This window comes from Myxine glutinosa, chromosome 7 (assembly GCF_964187855.1).
Source record: "Myxine glutinosa chromosome 7, kmMyxGlut1.1, whole genome shotgun sequence".
In the NCBI taxonomy this organism is placed as follows: Eukaryota; Metazoa; Chordata; class Myxini; order Myxiniformes; family Myxinidae; genus Myxine; species Myxine glutinosa.
The window spans coordinates 155,867,445-155,883,952 of record NC_136267.1 but is presented as its reverse complement, the minus strand read 5'-3'; the positions used below and the strand labels follow the sequence as shown (position 1 = coordinate 155,883,952).

The 16,508-nt window shown below is 44.0% G+C and overlaps 1 protein-coding gene across 8 annotated transcripts in view; it reads right to left on the bottom strand.

Moving 5' to 3' along the window:
- The window catches only part of LOC137431761 (WD repeat-containing protein 48), a 68,849-nt gene that overhangs the window by 39,323 nt on the left and 13,018 nt on the right, over positions 1–16,508 (bottom strand). For all 8 annotated transcript variants that reach the window (XM_078782443.1, XM_068123449.2, XM_068123452.2 and 5 more), the window contains exons 3-6: positions 15,407–15,485; positions 15,072–15,154; positions 9,190–9,319; positions 8,973–9,061 (exon numbers count right to left, since the gene is read on the bottom strand). In XM_078782443.1, coding sequence (XP_078638569.1) covers positions 8,973–9,061; positions 9,190–9,319; positions 15,072–15,154; positions 15,407–15,485 — 381 coding nt within the window. The remainder of the gene's footprint in view (positions 1–8,972; positions 9,062–9,189; positions 9,320–15,071; positions 15,155–15,406; positions 15,486–16,508) is intronic.

Genomic DNA, 16,508 nt, shown 5'->3' with positions numbered 1-16,508 from the left:
AATCCAATCTCACCCCTCCCCTCCAAATCTTCCCCATCATCCCTTCCCTCCAAAACTTCCCCATCACCCCTCCCCTCCAAAACTTCCCCATCACCCCTCCCCTCCAAATCTACCCCCTTGCCCCTATTTTCCAAATCTTCCCCAACACCCATCTCTTTCAAATATTCCCCCTTGCCCCTCCCCTCCAAATCTTCCCCATCACCCATCCCTTGCAAATCTTCCCCCTTGCCCCTCCCCTCCAAAACTTCCCCATCACCCCTCCCCTCCAAATCTACCCCCTTGCCCCTATTTTCCAAATCTTCCCCAACACCCATCTCTTTCAAATATTCCCCCTTGCCCCTCCCCTCCAAATCTTCCCCATCACCCATCTCTTTCAAATCTTCCGCCTTCCCCTCCCCTCCAAATCTTCCCCATCACCCATCCCTTTCAAATCTCCCCCCTTGCCCCTTCCCTCCTAAACTCCCCCCACACCCCTCCCCTCCGAGACTCTCCCTCGCTCCTCCCCTCCTGGACTCCCCTCTCACGCCTTCTCCTCAAAGCGTCCTCCCCGCTTCTTCCCCCTTCCAACTTTCACCTTCATCTCCCCCAACCTTCTGCCTCGCTCTTCTCCCTCCTCAAATAACACCTCACTGTGCCTCACCCAATCACCATCAAACCTTTTGTCCACCCCATTCCTCCCTTTCTCCAAGCTATTCTGAAATCTCTGACACACATTCAATAGCTCTCCCTACCTGTTCCTCCTCTTCCACATCTTACCCTACCCCTCCCCCGCCCTGTTCTGTATCCGATGCTCCCCCTTCCTCTTCATTAACGGTATGGACCTCAAACATCCGGGGGCTTTGCTCAAACTTGACTGATCTCTCCATACAGGTTGCTTCTGACAAACCAGACGTGATCTGCTCAACAGAAACTTTCCTCCTTCATGATGTCTCTGATTCCTTTGTATCTCTCCCAGGTTACTCCCTCCTCCGGTATGATAGACCTGAGCCTCGTCCTCGAGGTGGGGTTGCTATCTTTATCAAAAACTCTCTTCCTCACTCGCCCTACACATTACTCTCTCCACCTCATCCCCAGGAATACCTCTGGCTAGGGCCTCCCCTTCGCTCCCACCTCTTGTTCATATGTGTGTTGTACCGTCCACCAAATAGTGATGACTCCATCTACATCTCGCTGTCTGATAATATGGACCAACTTCTATCTACCCATCCCAACTCTCTCTTCCTCATATGTGGTGATTTCAATTGTCACCATGCCAGTTGGCTGGGTGCTGGGTGTGGGTACCTCTCTCACCAGCCATGGCTCTTCAGCAAAGGACTTCTGCGACTCACTGGGACTGACACAATCTGTCAATTTCCCGACCCGGATCTCAGTCAACGGAGCATCTTCTCTTCTGGACTTGATTATGACTAACTTCCCTGAAAATATCTGCTGCTCTTCTTCTGCTCCAATCGGCTCATCTGATCATGTGCTTGTTAAAGTGGACATCTCTCTGACCATTCTCAGAGAGCCTCCTCAGCGTCGACGAGTCTGGCATTTCACTCAGGCCAACTGGCACAGTCTTCAAGCAGCCATCAATCATCTGGACTGGTCTCCCATCTCTACTGCCTCTGACATCAACTCATCCTGGGAATTCTTCCAAAGTAAATTGCTCTCTCTCATGCACAGATTTATCCCATCTCGTCTTCAGTTGTCATACCCTTCCTCCCATCCATGGTACACGGAATCTTGTGGTGAGGCTGTTGCCCAGAAATAACTTGCTTTCGTCTCCTGGAAAGCAAATCCAACGGAAGGAAATCTAATTTCCTTTCACAAAGCCCGAAACAAGTGTGTGTCCACCCTCAGGAGAGCCAGGAAACAATATCTCTCCGTTCTCAAGACCGAACTCTCTTATCTGTCTCCCTCTTCCAAATCCTGGTGGCATCTGGTGAAATCTGTTTCTGGTGTTTGTTCCCCCTCCATCCTCTCCCTTACCTCAAACTGCTACACAGCTGACTCCGCACATGAAAAAGCTGAATGCCTCAACTCTGTATTTGCCTCTAAATCTTGTGTCCCAAACCCATCCCTCTCTGTACCCACCGTACCCAGTCGTACCCAGCTGCTCCTGGACTCCGTGTCCTTTCCTCCTGACAAGGTGGAAAAGTTTCTGTCAACCCTCGACTCTGATTCTGCAACTGGGCCTGACAGAATCAGCCCATGGGTCCTAAAATCCTGTTCTTCCGCTCTTTCAATCCCCCTCTCTGTTCTCTTCACCCTCTCTTTTGCTCAAGGTCAACTGCCATCTGCTTGGAAATCAGCCAACATCACCGCTTTACACAAAAAAGGTGCAAAAACAGATCCTAGCAACTATAGACCAATCAGCCTTCTCCCAATTATCAGCAAAGTAATGGAATCCATCATTGCTTCGGATATGAAATCTTTCCTCTTCTCCAATGGCTTGATCTCTGATCATCAATTTGGTTTCAGACCAGGTCACTCTACTCTGGACATGTTGCTTCTGCTGTCTCAACAATGGATGGAGGTCCTCAATGCCAAACAGGAAATTAGAGCTGTCTCCCTCAACATATCACGTGCATTCGATACGGTCTGGCACCCCGCTCTGCTCACCAAACTCTCCTCCTTTGGTATCCATGGAAATCTCCATGCATGGCTGGCGGACTTCCGCTCTAGTCGTAGTCAACGTGTGGCCCTGAATGGGTTTCTCTCATCTCCTCTTCCTGTTCAGGCTGGAGTTCCCCAAGGCAGTGTTCTGGGCGGTGCTTTTTCTGGTCGTCATCAATGATCTCTCTGACTCTCTTGAAAATCCTCTCTATCTCTTTGCTGATGACTCCACTCTCTGCCGCTCCATTCCTCATCCCTCAGATCGGCAGTCTGCAGCCTCCTCACTCTCTGCAGACCTGGACAAAATCACAGACTGGGCAAACGAGTGGAACATGTCTTTCAATCATGACAAATCTCACACTCTCACGATGTCTCTCCGAAAAGACCGACTGGACAACCCTCCCATCTACTTTCTGAATAATCCTCTCCAAGAGGTTCTGTCACTCAAGCTTTTGGGTCTCACTATCTGCCATGATATTTCCTGGGAAAACCACATTTCAAAGCTGGCCTCCAAAGCCAGTCGCCGACTGGGCATCCTCCGTCGTGCAAAGTCCTTCCTTGGCACAGCTGAGCTCCTCACCACATACAAGGCTTTCATCCGCAGCTCAAGGGAGTACTGCTCTCCCATCTGGGCTGGTGCTCCTGCCTCACACCTAGCTCGTCTTCACGCTGTTGAAACCAAAGCGTTCAGAATCATTAGAGTCTCCCGCAATGACGCTATCTCCGAGGGCCTTTCACTTACTCACCGCAGGCAGGTTGGTGGTCTTTCCGTCTTCTACCGACTCCTCTCCGGCCTTGCTCCCCCAGCTCTCTCTGGGCTCTGTCCCGCAAATATTCCTACAGGTCGCATAAGATCTGCCTGCAACCCTCTTATGGTTAAACTGCCAAAATCAAGACTCTCTGCTCACCTTCACTCCTTCATTCCTCTTTTCTCCTGCCTCTGAAACAAACTCCCTCACTCTCTTCAATCCCACTCCTCCCTCCAGGTCTTTAAAACAGCTGTTCACCACCATCTCTTATCTTCCCCAATCCAAAACCTTGATCTTTTCTACCCCCGCTAATTTCACCCCAAATCCACTTTTTTGAAATGCCAACTTCTTTCCTGGAAGTCCTTGGTGTCCTTGCGTTTTATACCTATCCTGCCTCCCCCCAAGCCCTCTCCCTCCCACACATCTCCCGATGTCCCTGCTCTCAAATGTTGTGTTTGTGTGCTTCCTCCCCTTCTCTCCCCATCTTGTCTACCACTCCCCTTTTTATATACTTTGTTTGCTTGTTTGTTTGATTTGTTTGTTTGATAAATGTTAGCTCTTTCACGAGCCTCGATTCTGTATTCAAAAAAAAAAACAAAAAAAAAAACTTGTTCTGTAACTTATCATAATAAAGCAAATCGCCAAGTTTCAGTTCAATATGTTAAAGGGTATGTGAAAAAGTCTGGAAAACCACAGTTAGGACAGACTGACTGACGGACACAAAACCTATCGTCCGTCCCCTCCTGTGAAACCGGTAGGGGACAAATAAACAAGAAAGATGTCGTGCCTAACACGATACTTATGATATCCAAAGAAAAAAAAATAGTTGCCATGGAAACACCAATTTGGCAGTTCCAAAATTCCACGGATCAAATGTTTTCCATCGATTGTTATGCATAAAAAATTTGGCCGATACATTTTCTAATTGCGGCCTAATAGGTGCGGCCTAATAGGTCCCATCCCAATATGCATGTTTCGGACTGCATTAACGTTTGCTTTTGACAAATCTACACCAAGTTTTACACATTAATACTACACATAGGTTCAAATAAGCTGCGCACATTTCAATTTGACATATTAAAAATTACTAGCAACGGTACCCGCCCTACAGGCGGGGCTTCAAATGGGAAGCCGAAATGAAAAGGCAAAATATCAGAAATTGAAGGCAGAATTTTTTTTTTTCTGCCTTCAATTTCTGATATTTTGCCATTATTTGAAGTGCTCCTTGATTCCGATTGATGCCATGGCCAAGGCATTGTTGAACTGGCGTATCTTCTCAATAAACTCCTTTCGGTCGAACAGAACTTTGAAATCTTCAGGGTAGGTCTCGAGCAGATTGATTGCAATTTTGCCCTTCTCACAGCAGAATCCAGGTCGTTCGTCATTCCAGCAGTGGGCCTTGCAGAAGGGGCACTTACGTCCTGTATCATACAGACTTGGCAGCTTGTGTGTGACCTTGCTGCTTTGCTGGATAGTCAGCTTCTCAAAGTGCTGGACATCAAACACTGCTCCAATCCTCCTCTTTTGCCTTAGAGCCACTTTAAGCTGGACTTTCCTAGCGCTCTGGTGTGCAGCTGTGTTACGTACTTGTTCCTGCCTCCTATAGTCCTCGTCTAGGCGAGCCTTCTTTCTTGCAACAGCTTCCTTGGACGTTTTAGTTAATGAGGCTTTCAGTTTGGTAGGCATTTTAATGGTTTATCTGAAACAGTACCCGCCCAGAAACACGTACCAGAGAAAACAAATCGTTTTGGCAATGGCCTCTCTAATATTGTACCCGTTTGTGACGTTTGTCACATTGTCTCCAGTACCAGTTTGTGACGATGTTTTCATTGTGATGGAAATATTCGAATTTCACGAATATGTGAATTGTGATTGTGTTTCATTGTGATGTTGGTACAAAATCATTCCATTTTTTTTCCAAAAGAAATGTGTACAGTTCATATCACGATTTGAAACACGATGGAATAATATAATAATAGTGTTACAGACACGACTTTGATGTTAAGGTGGGCCGAGCGGAATGGCCGTCGTGTCCGCACAAATTACCCGATTGTACTCGAACGTTGACGAAGCCGCGCCACGCTGGCTCAATAAGGAAAAAGAAGACACACGGCTGAATTATAATGACAGACACCAATGTTTCGATTCTCAATTATATTCGTACGGAAAAGGTTAGATTACAGGGGCTAGAGGTATATCACAGGAAGACGGGCACTTAGACACACTCTTATATTAACCCCGGACAGACGACAGGTAAACGGGACAACGGCTGACTCACACGGGGATTGATGGCTAGGAAAGGCAGATAGCGATGGCTCAAGGTGCACTCTTGGCTCAAAGCAGGGTACAGTCCGGTCCAAAGATGCGGGGAGGTCACAGCGCTCGGAGGTAACGTTCTTTCACAGGCGGGTTCTCTTCCTCTCAGCGATCGCAGGCAACGTTCTTTCTCCAGCTGGGGGCGCATCTCACGTCACGTCCGCTACGTGGCCGCGTATATCCGGCGGGGAGTGACACGCCCTCGGCTCGCTAGCGCCGCCCCAGATGGAATCGGTCCGCCCTTCTGATTGGGTGCGGGGGGTTACCAGGCTCCGCCCTTGAGGAGGAGCTGACAGCCAGCCCCTCCGTGGTAACCCCGTGGAGCGCGTGGTCAATGGCGCTAATCGAGCCGGTGTGAGGACGCATCCTCCCCCGCGCCGCCGCCATCTCCTCTGTTGTTGTTGTAATTGTTGGGGAAGAAGATGGAAGGAGGTATGGGAAAGGTCCTAAACTCACTACTGATGCCATATAATCACATTCTGGTGCAACGAAGAGTCATAATTAATGGAAACGAGGCCTTAACTGACATAGACTAAGAATAACTAGCAAGATGTCCGAAAGTTGTCTACGTGTGGTGCGGTGGACCTGGGCACGACATTTAATGGGGGAATAAGGGGAAGGTCGGCTCTACTGATTGTTATTTACATGCAATGGGACTAGGGAATGGGGGATTGGGGAAAGTTGGGGAGTATTGGAGAAATAGGGGAATATTTACAAGCGGATATGGAGGCCAAATTCCATATTCGCAACAATAGAATAAAATAAAAGGTCTTTAATTAAAAAAATTAATAAAAGGTTTGAAGGAATATTTAAATTTTTTAATTTAAATTTAATAAAAGGTTTAAAGGAATAATAAAAAGTCTTTGTCCGAGTCACCGAGTTCGATAGGTGCAGCTGTGCAGCGATCGGTGCAGCCGTTTGTGCAAAACCCGGGAAAACAACATCGTCACAATGAGAACAATGGACGTTATGCGAACATGAATGTTATGCGGGAGTCCAAACCTAAGAATACTGGAGACCAAAGCTGAAATTGGAAAAACTAAATAGCCTATTTTACTCATGTAGATCCCAGGATTACCCACACAAAATATCGTTTCGATCCGGTGAGCCGTTTTTGCAGTACCTTCGAACAGACAGACAGACATTTGGTGAATTATAGTAAGATTCAGGTATGGCAATAATAAAATCACAAAAAGGCCCATTTGATTATAATGGGGAGGAAGTGTTGTTATGGAAACTGATGACATCTCAAAATAGATAAATTATAATAGGGAGTAAGTGTTGTCATGGATACTGTTGACATGTCAAAACGGCTAAATCAATCGTCATGATTTTTGGTGTAACCAATTCAATGACCCAATATGCACAAGTGCAAATTTCAAGTCAATATGATGGAAATTAACAATATTGTGACCGTGACCATTTACCCTTTCATCTTTTGACCTAAAAAAACAAGAGGGTTATAGCTTTTGACTGGCTCTACCACATGGTTACGTTTGGTGACGATCGGTGTGCAATTGTGACCTGCAGCTGATTTCCATACAGACAAATAGACCAAACAAACCAATATACAGTACTTGTGAATATTCTATTTGCAAGTAATAAATAGATAAAGGACAAACAAGTCAATTCTCCCTCATCTCCAATCGCAGGATTCTCCAATCGCAATTCGCAATCCAATCGCAATCGCAATCGCAATTCTCCAATCGCAGAATCAAACAAAACAGCCATCCAGATCAGACCCTAGTTTTGAAGGTTCAAGCCCAGGCTGAGTCTTCGTTTGGCAACTTTCAGCCCAAAGTGACGACATCACATCGTTCTTGTGGGTGGGCTATATGCAGCAATATGTCTAAAGCGTTTTTATGAATTTCCTGAGGGCATGGAGGCTATTTAGCAAATTATACCTGTGCTTTCCCCACAACCATTAATTTAATCCAGCACGTTATTCATCAACAATGATACAAGCTTAATCTTCAACATTTTGTTAAATCTTCACCTTCACTTCCACTCTGGTCGTAGTCAACGTGTGGCCCTGAATGGAATTCTCTCATCTCCCCTTCCTGTTCAGGCTGGAGATCCTCAAGGCAATGTTCTGGGCCCTGTGCTTTTTCTGGTCTTCATTAATGATCTCTCCTAACTAACAAATGGATTAATGGCTAACCCCCGCTCTAGTAGGGAAAATGGCCTTTAAAATGCATGTTGTTGTTGTTGTTGTTGTATTAATGATCTCTCCGACTCTCTGGAAAATCCTCTCCATCTCTTTTCTGATGACTCCACTCTCTGCCGCTCCATACCTCATCCCTCAGATTGGCAGTCAGCAGCCTCTTTACTCTCTGCAGACCTGGACAATATCACAAACTGGTCAAAAAAGTGGAACATGTCTTTCAATCCTGACAAATGTCGCACTCTCACTATGTCTCTATGAAAAGACCGTCTGGAAAACTCTCCCATCTACTTTCTCAACAATCCTCTTGAAGAAGTTCTGTCACTCAAGCTTTTGGGTCTCACTATCTGCCATGATCTTTCCTGGGAAAACCACATTTCCAAGCTGTCCTCCAAAGCCAGTAGCCGACTGGGCATCCTTCGTCATGTGAAGTACTTTCTGGGCACTTATGAGCTCCTCACCACATACAAAGCTTTCATCCACAGCTCAATGGAAAACTGCACTCCCTTCTGGGCTGGTGCTCCTGCCTCAAACCTAGCTCGGCTTCACGCGGTTGAACCCAAAGCATTCAGAATCATTGTAATCTCCCGCAATGAAGCTGATTCTGAGGGCCTTTCTCTCTCTCACCGCAGGCTTTCTTTCTGGTCTTTCTGTCTGTGGCCTTTCTGTCTGTGGTCTTTCTGTCTGTGGTCTTTCTGTCTTCTACTGACTCCTCTCCAGCCTTGCTCCCCCTGCTCTGTCTGTGCTCTGTCCCCGAATATTCCTGCAGGACACACAAGATCTGCCAGCAACCCTCTTCTGGTGAAACTGCCAAAATCAAGACTCTCTGCTCACCTTCACTCCTTCATTCCTCTTTTCTCCCGCCTCTGGAACAAAGTCCCACACTCTCTTCAATCCCTCTCCTCCCTCCAGGTCTTTAAAACAGCTGTTCACCACCATCTCTTATCTTCCCCCATCCAAAACCTTGATATTTTCTACCCCCGTTATAACATCCCAAAGCCACCTCTTTCAATCCCCAACTTCTTTCCTGAAAGTCCTAAAATGTATGTGTGTGTGTGTGTATGTATATATATATATACATACACACACACACACACACACACACACACACACACACAGAATCTATAACTGCTCTCGAGAAGTACCTTTTCGGTGGAACCAGACACAATGACAGTTCCCATCTGGTTCATAGCCAGGCTGTAGATTGAATCCTTGTTCCCACTCAAAGAGGATGCTGTCAACAAACAAAACATACAAAAAATAAAATATAACTACAGACCCCACCCCTAAAAAAAAAGAGAAACTTATCATCACATTGGTGTCAAATTAGATTTTCAGCCCTCCGTTACTAGTCATACTTACTGGTCACTGTATTGTTTGAAGCAGTGAGAGCTGTCAGCGTATTCACATCCCAAAGAAAGATCTGTCTGTCGAGACCAGCGGAAGCCACTTGTTCTTTGTCTTTTGCATAGGCCAAAGCTTTCACATAGTCCTGTAAAAAATAAAAATAAAAATGGGGTTCATAGAACAACCTACCCCATGCAGTCTTGAGAAAAAGGCCATGGGAAGTGACTTTTCAACGCTTTCTTTGATTTTTTCCAAGCAGAATCCATAGTTCCGATGAGCCACCATTTTGTCTGAATCTCCATTGCCCAAAGCTGAGAGCGCGAGCGGAAAATTTAATTGATTAGGGTAGCATAAAATAGCGTAATATTTTGTCCAAGTACTGTACTGCTAAACTGGAGGTTTTTGAAAGTGCCAAAAACGCGATTTGTGCTCTCCAGTATCCAAGTACAGTAAAAGCTCTGTTATCCGGCACTTTTTTTTACAAACCAGCACATTTTACCAAACCGCACGTGAGGGATCTTAATTAATTTGTTTCCACACAACCATACAGCTGACTCACCGATTAGTATCCCATAAAAACAGAAAACAAACAAACAAAAAAATACAGAGTTGGCTCGGCCTCAGCTGTGAAAAAGAGGCTTTTCTATCAACAACCTTAACTGTCGTATCCTCATGGTACATGAGCCGCGTCCTTCCATTGTAAATTAACACCATCCGAGGTGCCACAAAAATCTCTTGGCCTCTCAAAACATCAGACATTCACTCCCTTTCTTTGAAAATCCTTCGGTGATATTTCAAGAGTCAAGGTTCAATGTACCAAAAAACAGGAACAAATTAATGTCCTATCATTGCCATGACGCATTGGCTCTCTCCGCCCAAAGACATCATATGATCCCAAATCTTTGTTAGAACATGCAATTGAAAACTGAGGGGAAGAAGAAGTTCTCCTTCCAAAGCATCATGGATTCTGTTACCCCATTGAGCAGTACTGAAGCCTGTTGTTGGCTTAACGGAAAGGGTGCTGAGTTGGGATTAGAGGTCCTTAGTTAAAATCCCGGTCGGTTGTTGAATTAATACCATGTGGGGTTGACTCAGCCTGTCATCCTTCCAGGGTCTGCAAAATGAGCACCAGCTTGCTGGGGATGAATGAGCCATTCGAGTGTCCTGCGTAGAAGTGACGCCCCGACCAGGATTGTCCCCAGTAGTCAAGAAACTGCTTCGGCACCCATATGCATCTGATTATGCAGGAGTGGACATCACATCGATCAGTACTGTTGGAAGAGGAGGATTGTTCTCACAATAAACCAGAACATCGACATATGTAGGAGAATGGAGAAGGAAGACAATAGAAATGCGTTGATGCACAAGTACAACATCGGATTGTCAGGACAAAAAAGTCTGCAGATCACAATGCAAGAAATTTCCAGTATGGTGACGCAAGTGACGATAAATCCACTTCAATGCTTGACCGAAGCCAAAAATGAAGAGTGGTGTGTTATGAAGAGTAGGACCATGTTATGACTGACTGAAATCATTGACAGTGTTGTTAATCCACAAAAGGAAGTTGAACAACAAGAAGATGATTCAGAAGAAGATTTTTCAACTGAACATATCACTTGGTCTAATGTTGGGGTGTGTTCCATTACCAATCAACTTGTAGAGCAGCTTGCTAAGTCGCTTAAGCATTGAAGCAAGCACTCTAACGAAACAGTTGATAAGGATCAGCTGGCTTGGCAAACAATAGCAAGCTTATTGGTAATGTAACACACCCCATATGAAGGTCTTGACATGCTTGTGAAGTTTGCTTAAAGGCAGGAAGCTTACAGCACCCAGGAAGTGATGCACTGCACCTCATACAAGAACATTTCATGAGGAAGAGACAAGAAACAGCGCAGCAGTCAGACATAAGGAAGTGGTTCAAGACAGCCGAGTTTGACGAGATGATGAGCCCGATGAATCTGAGAAAGTGGACGTTGACACTTAAGATCGTCCCAAAACTTAAAAAGACTACTTCGTGTTTGATAATACAGGTACGTTTTTGTTTTGCATAATTCATTGGTAATTACCTTGATACTGTATTGTAATAATGTTATTATTTAATCTATTTTTCACAGGCCAAGTTTAATAAGTTGCTCTTTTGTTCCATTTAGATGACCGGCATATTTGATTAACCGGCAGGGGCAAAGTTTCACCAAGGTCGAAAAATCCTACAGAAACCAATAGAGACTTTGCTTTTTCCAATTATATTTTCCAATCGATTGGTATTGAACCAATAGAGAATAGGAATTTGCTTTTTCCTCTGAAACTACACACACCAGTAGGACATTTATATGGGTCTCTATTAGAAATAACAGTTTCTACTGGTTTCTACAGGGACCAGTAGAGTTTCCAGTAGAAACCAAACCAGATATGGTTGAAACCAATAGAAACGATTTGATGCAACTGGTCTGAAAACCCATATAATCCAATAGAAACCTTTAAGTTCACCTGATTCTGTAGAAACCATTAGCGTTAACTGGTCTGAAAACAGATAGACCAACCAAAATACTTCAATTATATTTTGTCCTCAACAAACGCAAAGCACACAGTTCCATATGGAATTGTGTTATCGGCATGTTCTTTATAACAGGTTTTCCCTGGAGAGTGTTTGTTGTATATGTGAATGCAAGTTGTTTGCCTCCCAGGAACCAGATCGCTCAGATTGTAGAGCAATGGTCAAGTTCACCAGAGGACGTAATTTCCCCCACATATGTCGATCCTGTTCATTTATACATAGGTATTCTATTGGTCTCATACTGGTCCCATTGCCCTACTGGTTTTTAGCTCACCTGGAACAAAGTTCAAGGGAGCTTATATATGATGACGCGTCGTCCATTAGTCAGTAAACACTTTAAACTTCTTCTCCGAAACAGCTGAAGGAATTGCGACCAAATTTGGCACAAATGATATTTGTTGTGTTGTAAATAAAGTTTGTACACGGCCTTTAAAAAAAATCAGGGTATAAGCGGTTCTACCGGAGGTCAAAGTGGATCCAGGTTTGACCCCACAAAATAGGAATTTGCTTTTTCCTCTGAAACTACACACACAATTTCGATGAAACTTGACCACAACCTTCATCACCCGTGATGTACCAAAGTTTGTCCACAGCATTAAAAAAAATCTGCCCCTTTGGGGTCGGGTTGCCCCCCAAAATCGGTGTTTTCCTTCTTCTCAGAAACTACACACACAATTTCGATGAAATTTCACCACAACCTTCATCATCCGTGATGTACCAATGTTTGTTCAAGGCATTTAAAAAATAAAATTGGGGTCTGAGGTGGTCTATGGGAGGCTTGCCACACCAAAATAGGTACTTGCTTTTTTTCTCAGAACCTACACACAAAATTTTAATGAAACTTCACCACAACCTTCATCATCCGTGAAGTACCAATGTTTGTTCAAGGCATTGGAAAAATTGGAGTCTCAGGAGGTACACGGGGTGGGAAATACCCCCCCCCCCCCCCCCCCCACCCAAAACAGGTATTTTTTTTGTTTGCTTGTTTAAAGTCTTATGATTATATTAGTATGATTCTACATGCTGCCCTGTCTTCTAGCAAGTATTGAAATTGGTTTAAAATACCTTTAGTCAGTGCAGTATACTGTTTATTCCACCAGGTGAGCGCCAGGGGTATTGCCCCTATGTTTTTTTGATATTTTCTACTGGTCCAATATTTCCCTTTCCTTATTGAAACCAGGAGATCCTACTGGTTCAATTTCCTATGGAATTTTTATGGGATTTGTCCTATTAATTTTCAATGGGATTTTCGACCTGGGTATATCCCAACGGGCAGGGGCTTTTACCGTGTATCATTAAACTATTTATTATTTTTACTTAAAAGTTTGTAGAAATTTGTTTTATTAGATTTACCGTCTTTTAAACCATCATATTTAAACTATAAATTAATTAATCATGCATGATGTTTTTTTGTCCTTTATGACACCCCTAAAAGAGGAGGTTTCCTGTTTGGAATGATTTTCAATTTTGTTTGACCATTCTTTATCTCACTCTTCTCTGGACATGTACGAACAGGACAGATGCAGAGTCAAAGTACAGCAATACCCCGGCCTACGTCATTAATTGGTTCCATAAGCCGTGACGTAACTCGGTTTTTGACGTAAACCGGACGTAATGCCTTAAAATGAAGACAATCACCGTAAAACTAGAGTAAATAACTGGAGGAGGCTGCGGCTCCGCCCTGAATCTTTGCCGCTCCCTGTCGTCGGGAGTCCCTCCGTTGTTTTCTATCGGTCGGGTCTTCTCCTCGAACAGGGTGACCGGCACGGACGTGTCGACCGTGAGCTGGCTTGTGTGCCAAGTGGCTCCGCGGCCCGCTTCACCACGGCGTGCTTTACCCAACGTGTCCGAGCAGTTTCACCGGTGGTCGTGTAGTGTCGTCTGTGACGAACGAACGAGCTCATGGTTCCGTGAACCCGGCCACCCCGGGGATCGACACTCGCCTCCTAGTCGTAGACGTGCCCCGTCTTTCCTCGAGCGGCCGAAGTTGCTTGCTTCTTTTTTTTTGGACAATGCGATATACGCAGAAACGACGACGTACAGGCAGGCATTTGCAAATCCATGCACATGTGCACATGAACACATCGGTCGGTTCATCGACGCCGGATGCCGGCGAGGTGCCCGACGAGGCACCCCGGCTCGAGGCATGACACGGTCACGGTCGTCCGAGCCGGCATAGTCGTCATGTTTCGCCGTTGCCACGTTGCGTTTGGTTGTTTTACACAGTAAAGGAACCTTTACACAGTAAAGGAATAATCACAAAAATAACTGTGAAAGGCAAAGCAAGCACGCGACCACAGCACAGGACAAAATGCATTTGGCGTCGCCTTTTTTTGAATGAGAACCAGCAGCTACGCGTACGTGTACGTACATTGTTTTATATTTTAATGTGGTTTTTATTGTATTTTAAATTGTTTTTTTAGCTTCTTTTATTGTTAATTTTTATGTACTATTTTATTTATTTTAAATATATATTTTTCACGTCCTCCTATTATGATGTCGGAGTGACGTAAAGTCGCACATAATGACGTTCGCTGAACTGAAATTTGCTCTAGAAGAGTGGCGTAAAGTCGGATTTGACGTAGGTCGAAATGGCGTAAAACGGGGTATTGCTGTACTGCTAAATTGCAGATTTGTTTTCCGATTCATGTTCCGATTTGTGGTCAAATATATAGCATTCAATTTATATAACTGACGTTTTTGTAGACAGACAGAGAGATTTGAACCAATTGCTTAACCGTGCTTTTCTCTTCGTGTGTGAGGGGTAATAATAAACTTCTCTCTAGGAGTAGTCGCCAGCTTTGCATATTATGTGGAATGAAGTTCGTCCTTAGTTGTTCCCAGCTTGCAATGGTGTATAAGGTCATCATTTACAATACCATGGAGATATGATTTCTCACTATGAGTTGGTGTTTTATCTGGGTGGGCTTGCTTCCGTAGTGACAGTGGTGTCCATGGCTATTTGGATAAAGTGATATACAAAGAAGAGGGGAGGTAATGTTTTCAGCCCTGTTTCTCTGTCTGTGAACAGGATATCTCAAAAGGTTATGGACGGTGTGTGAGAAGTAAGAATTGATTATATTTTGAAGATCCTGATCCAGATACGAGAGTTTTTCAAATTTTTCTTACTGATTCTTCACTATTGAGAGATGACCATTTTACAGTAAAGCACTTTGATTTTCTTTACTTACACCGATATTGTGTTGTCCCTTACCTGCCTGCTCATTTCTACCTTTTTGGCATGTCAAGCTCCAACCCTCTAATATTCAACACTTCCACAAGGCTCAACTTGTATCTAAAAAAAAATATTTTGAAATCAAAGGTAGCATCGTACAGGTAGTACCTTATGCGTGCGAAGCGTAGACATGCAGAACCCCTTGTGTGCATTCCACACCTTCACTGTCGTGTCTGACGATGCAGAGATCACTAGCAAAAAAATAAAAAACATGTTTGGCTCAAATTAGTATCTTATGTGTGTGTGTGTGTATATATATATATATATATATATATATATATATATATATATATATATATATATATATATATATATATATATATATATATATATATATATATATATATATATATACACAATATACATATATCAATCATATATCAATCATATATCAAAAGTATCCGATAAATCACGCACTGGATAAATGTAAGGATTTTACTTACATGTTCTTCCATTGCAACACAGCACTATATCATTCACCCAGTCTGTGTGATGCTCCATCGAGGCAATGTAAGGATCTTGCTGTGAGGGCAATACATCCACAGGTATCGATTGCATAATTCGTTCGAACAAATATATTTTAAAAATAAGTAAAGTTAAAAACCGATGAACCTTCATCAAGCAAATAAGAACCTTTTACATTATTCTCTCCGAGATCCCATACACTGTGGAGTTGCATACTAATGAACTTGGAATTAATTTCTTTTTAACCATGATAATGTCTCCTAATGCACTTGCAATTCATGGACAGGCTTCTCAATGAGCTTTAAATCACTTTTTAAAAAAATTAAAAAATAAATAAATAAAAACTTACCTACTCGGCCACCTCCCAAGTCAATAACTTGCCATTGTAAGAACAGCTCGATTCCAACATTGGACACTGAAGTAACTAAAATTGTATTCTGGTGTTCTGACCGAAGGCAGGTTCAGCGCTGCCAAAGCAGTTTCTTAGCAAGGGTTATACTGGGTGGTTTGCCATTGCCTTCCCAGAAGTAGTTGGGGCAGGAATTTTGAATTAGTTGCAGGGTGTAGTGATGGCTCACCGACTCTTCACCAAGGACACCTTTGGATCTATAACATCCACCAACTAATGTCGACAGGTGGACGTCCAATTTAACGTAGGACGGCACTAACATTGATGAATCACCCTGCCTGTGAAACACCGGGATGACAGTTTATAGCTGGGTCGGGATTAGAACCAAGGCAAGGCAGCTTGGAGGTGAATGAATGTCCTTCTAGGGCCTAGGCCATCCTGTCAGCACACTTGACTTAAGTACAGACTCTCCTCGAGTTACGACGTAGGCGACTTATGACGACTCACACTTACGACCGTCGCAAAAATCTCAGTTGCTCATTGTGCCTCGTGCTGACAACATCCCTTACGCTCCATCGCCTATAAGTGTGTGTGTACTGTACTGCCATCATCATGTCTAGCAAGAGGAAGAGTGCATCCACTGATAGATCGGAGAAAAAGAAGAGGAAGGCGATCGACCTGGAGTGAAAGATGAAAATAATCGTGCAGCTTGAGAACGGTAAAAGCGTGGC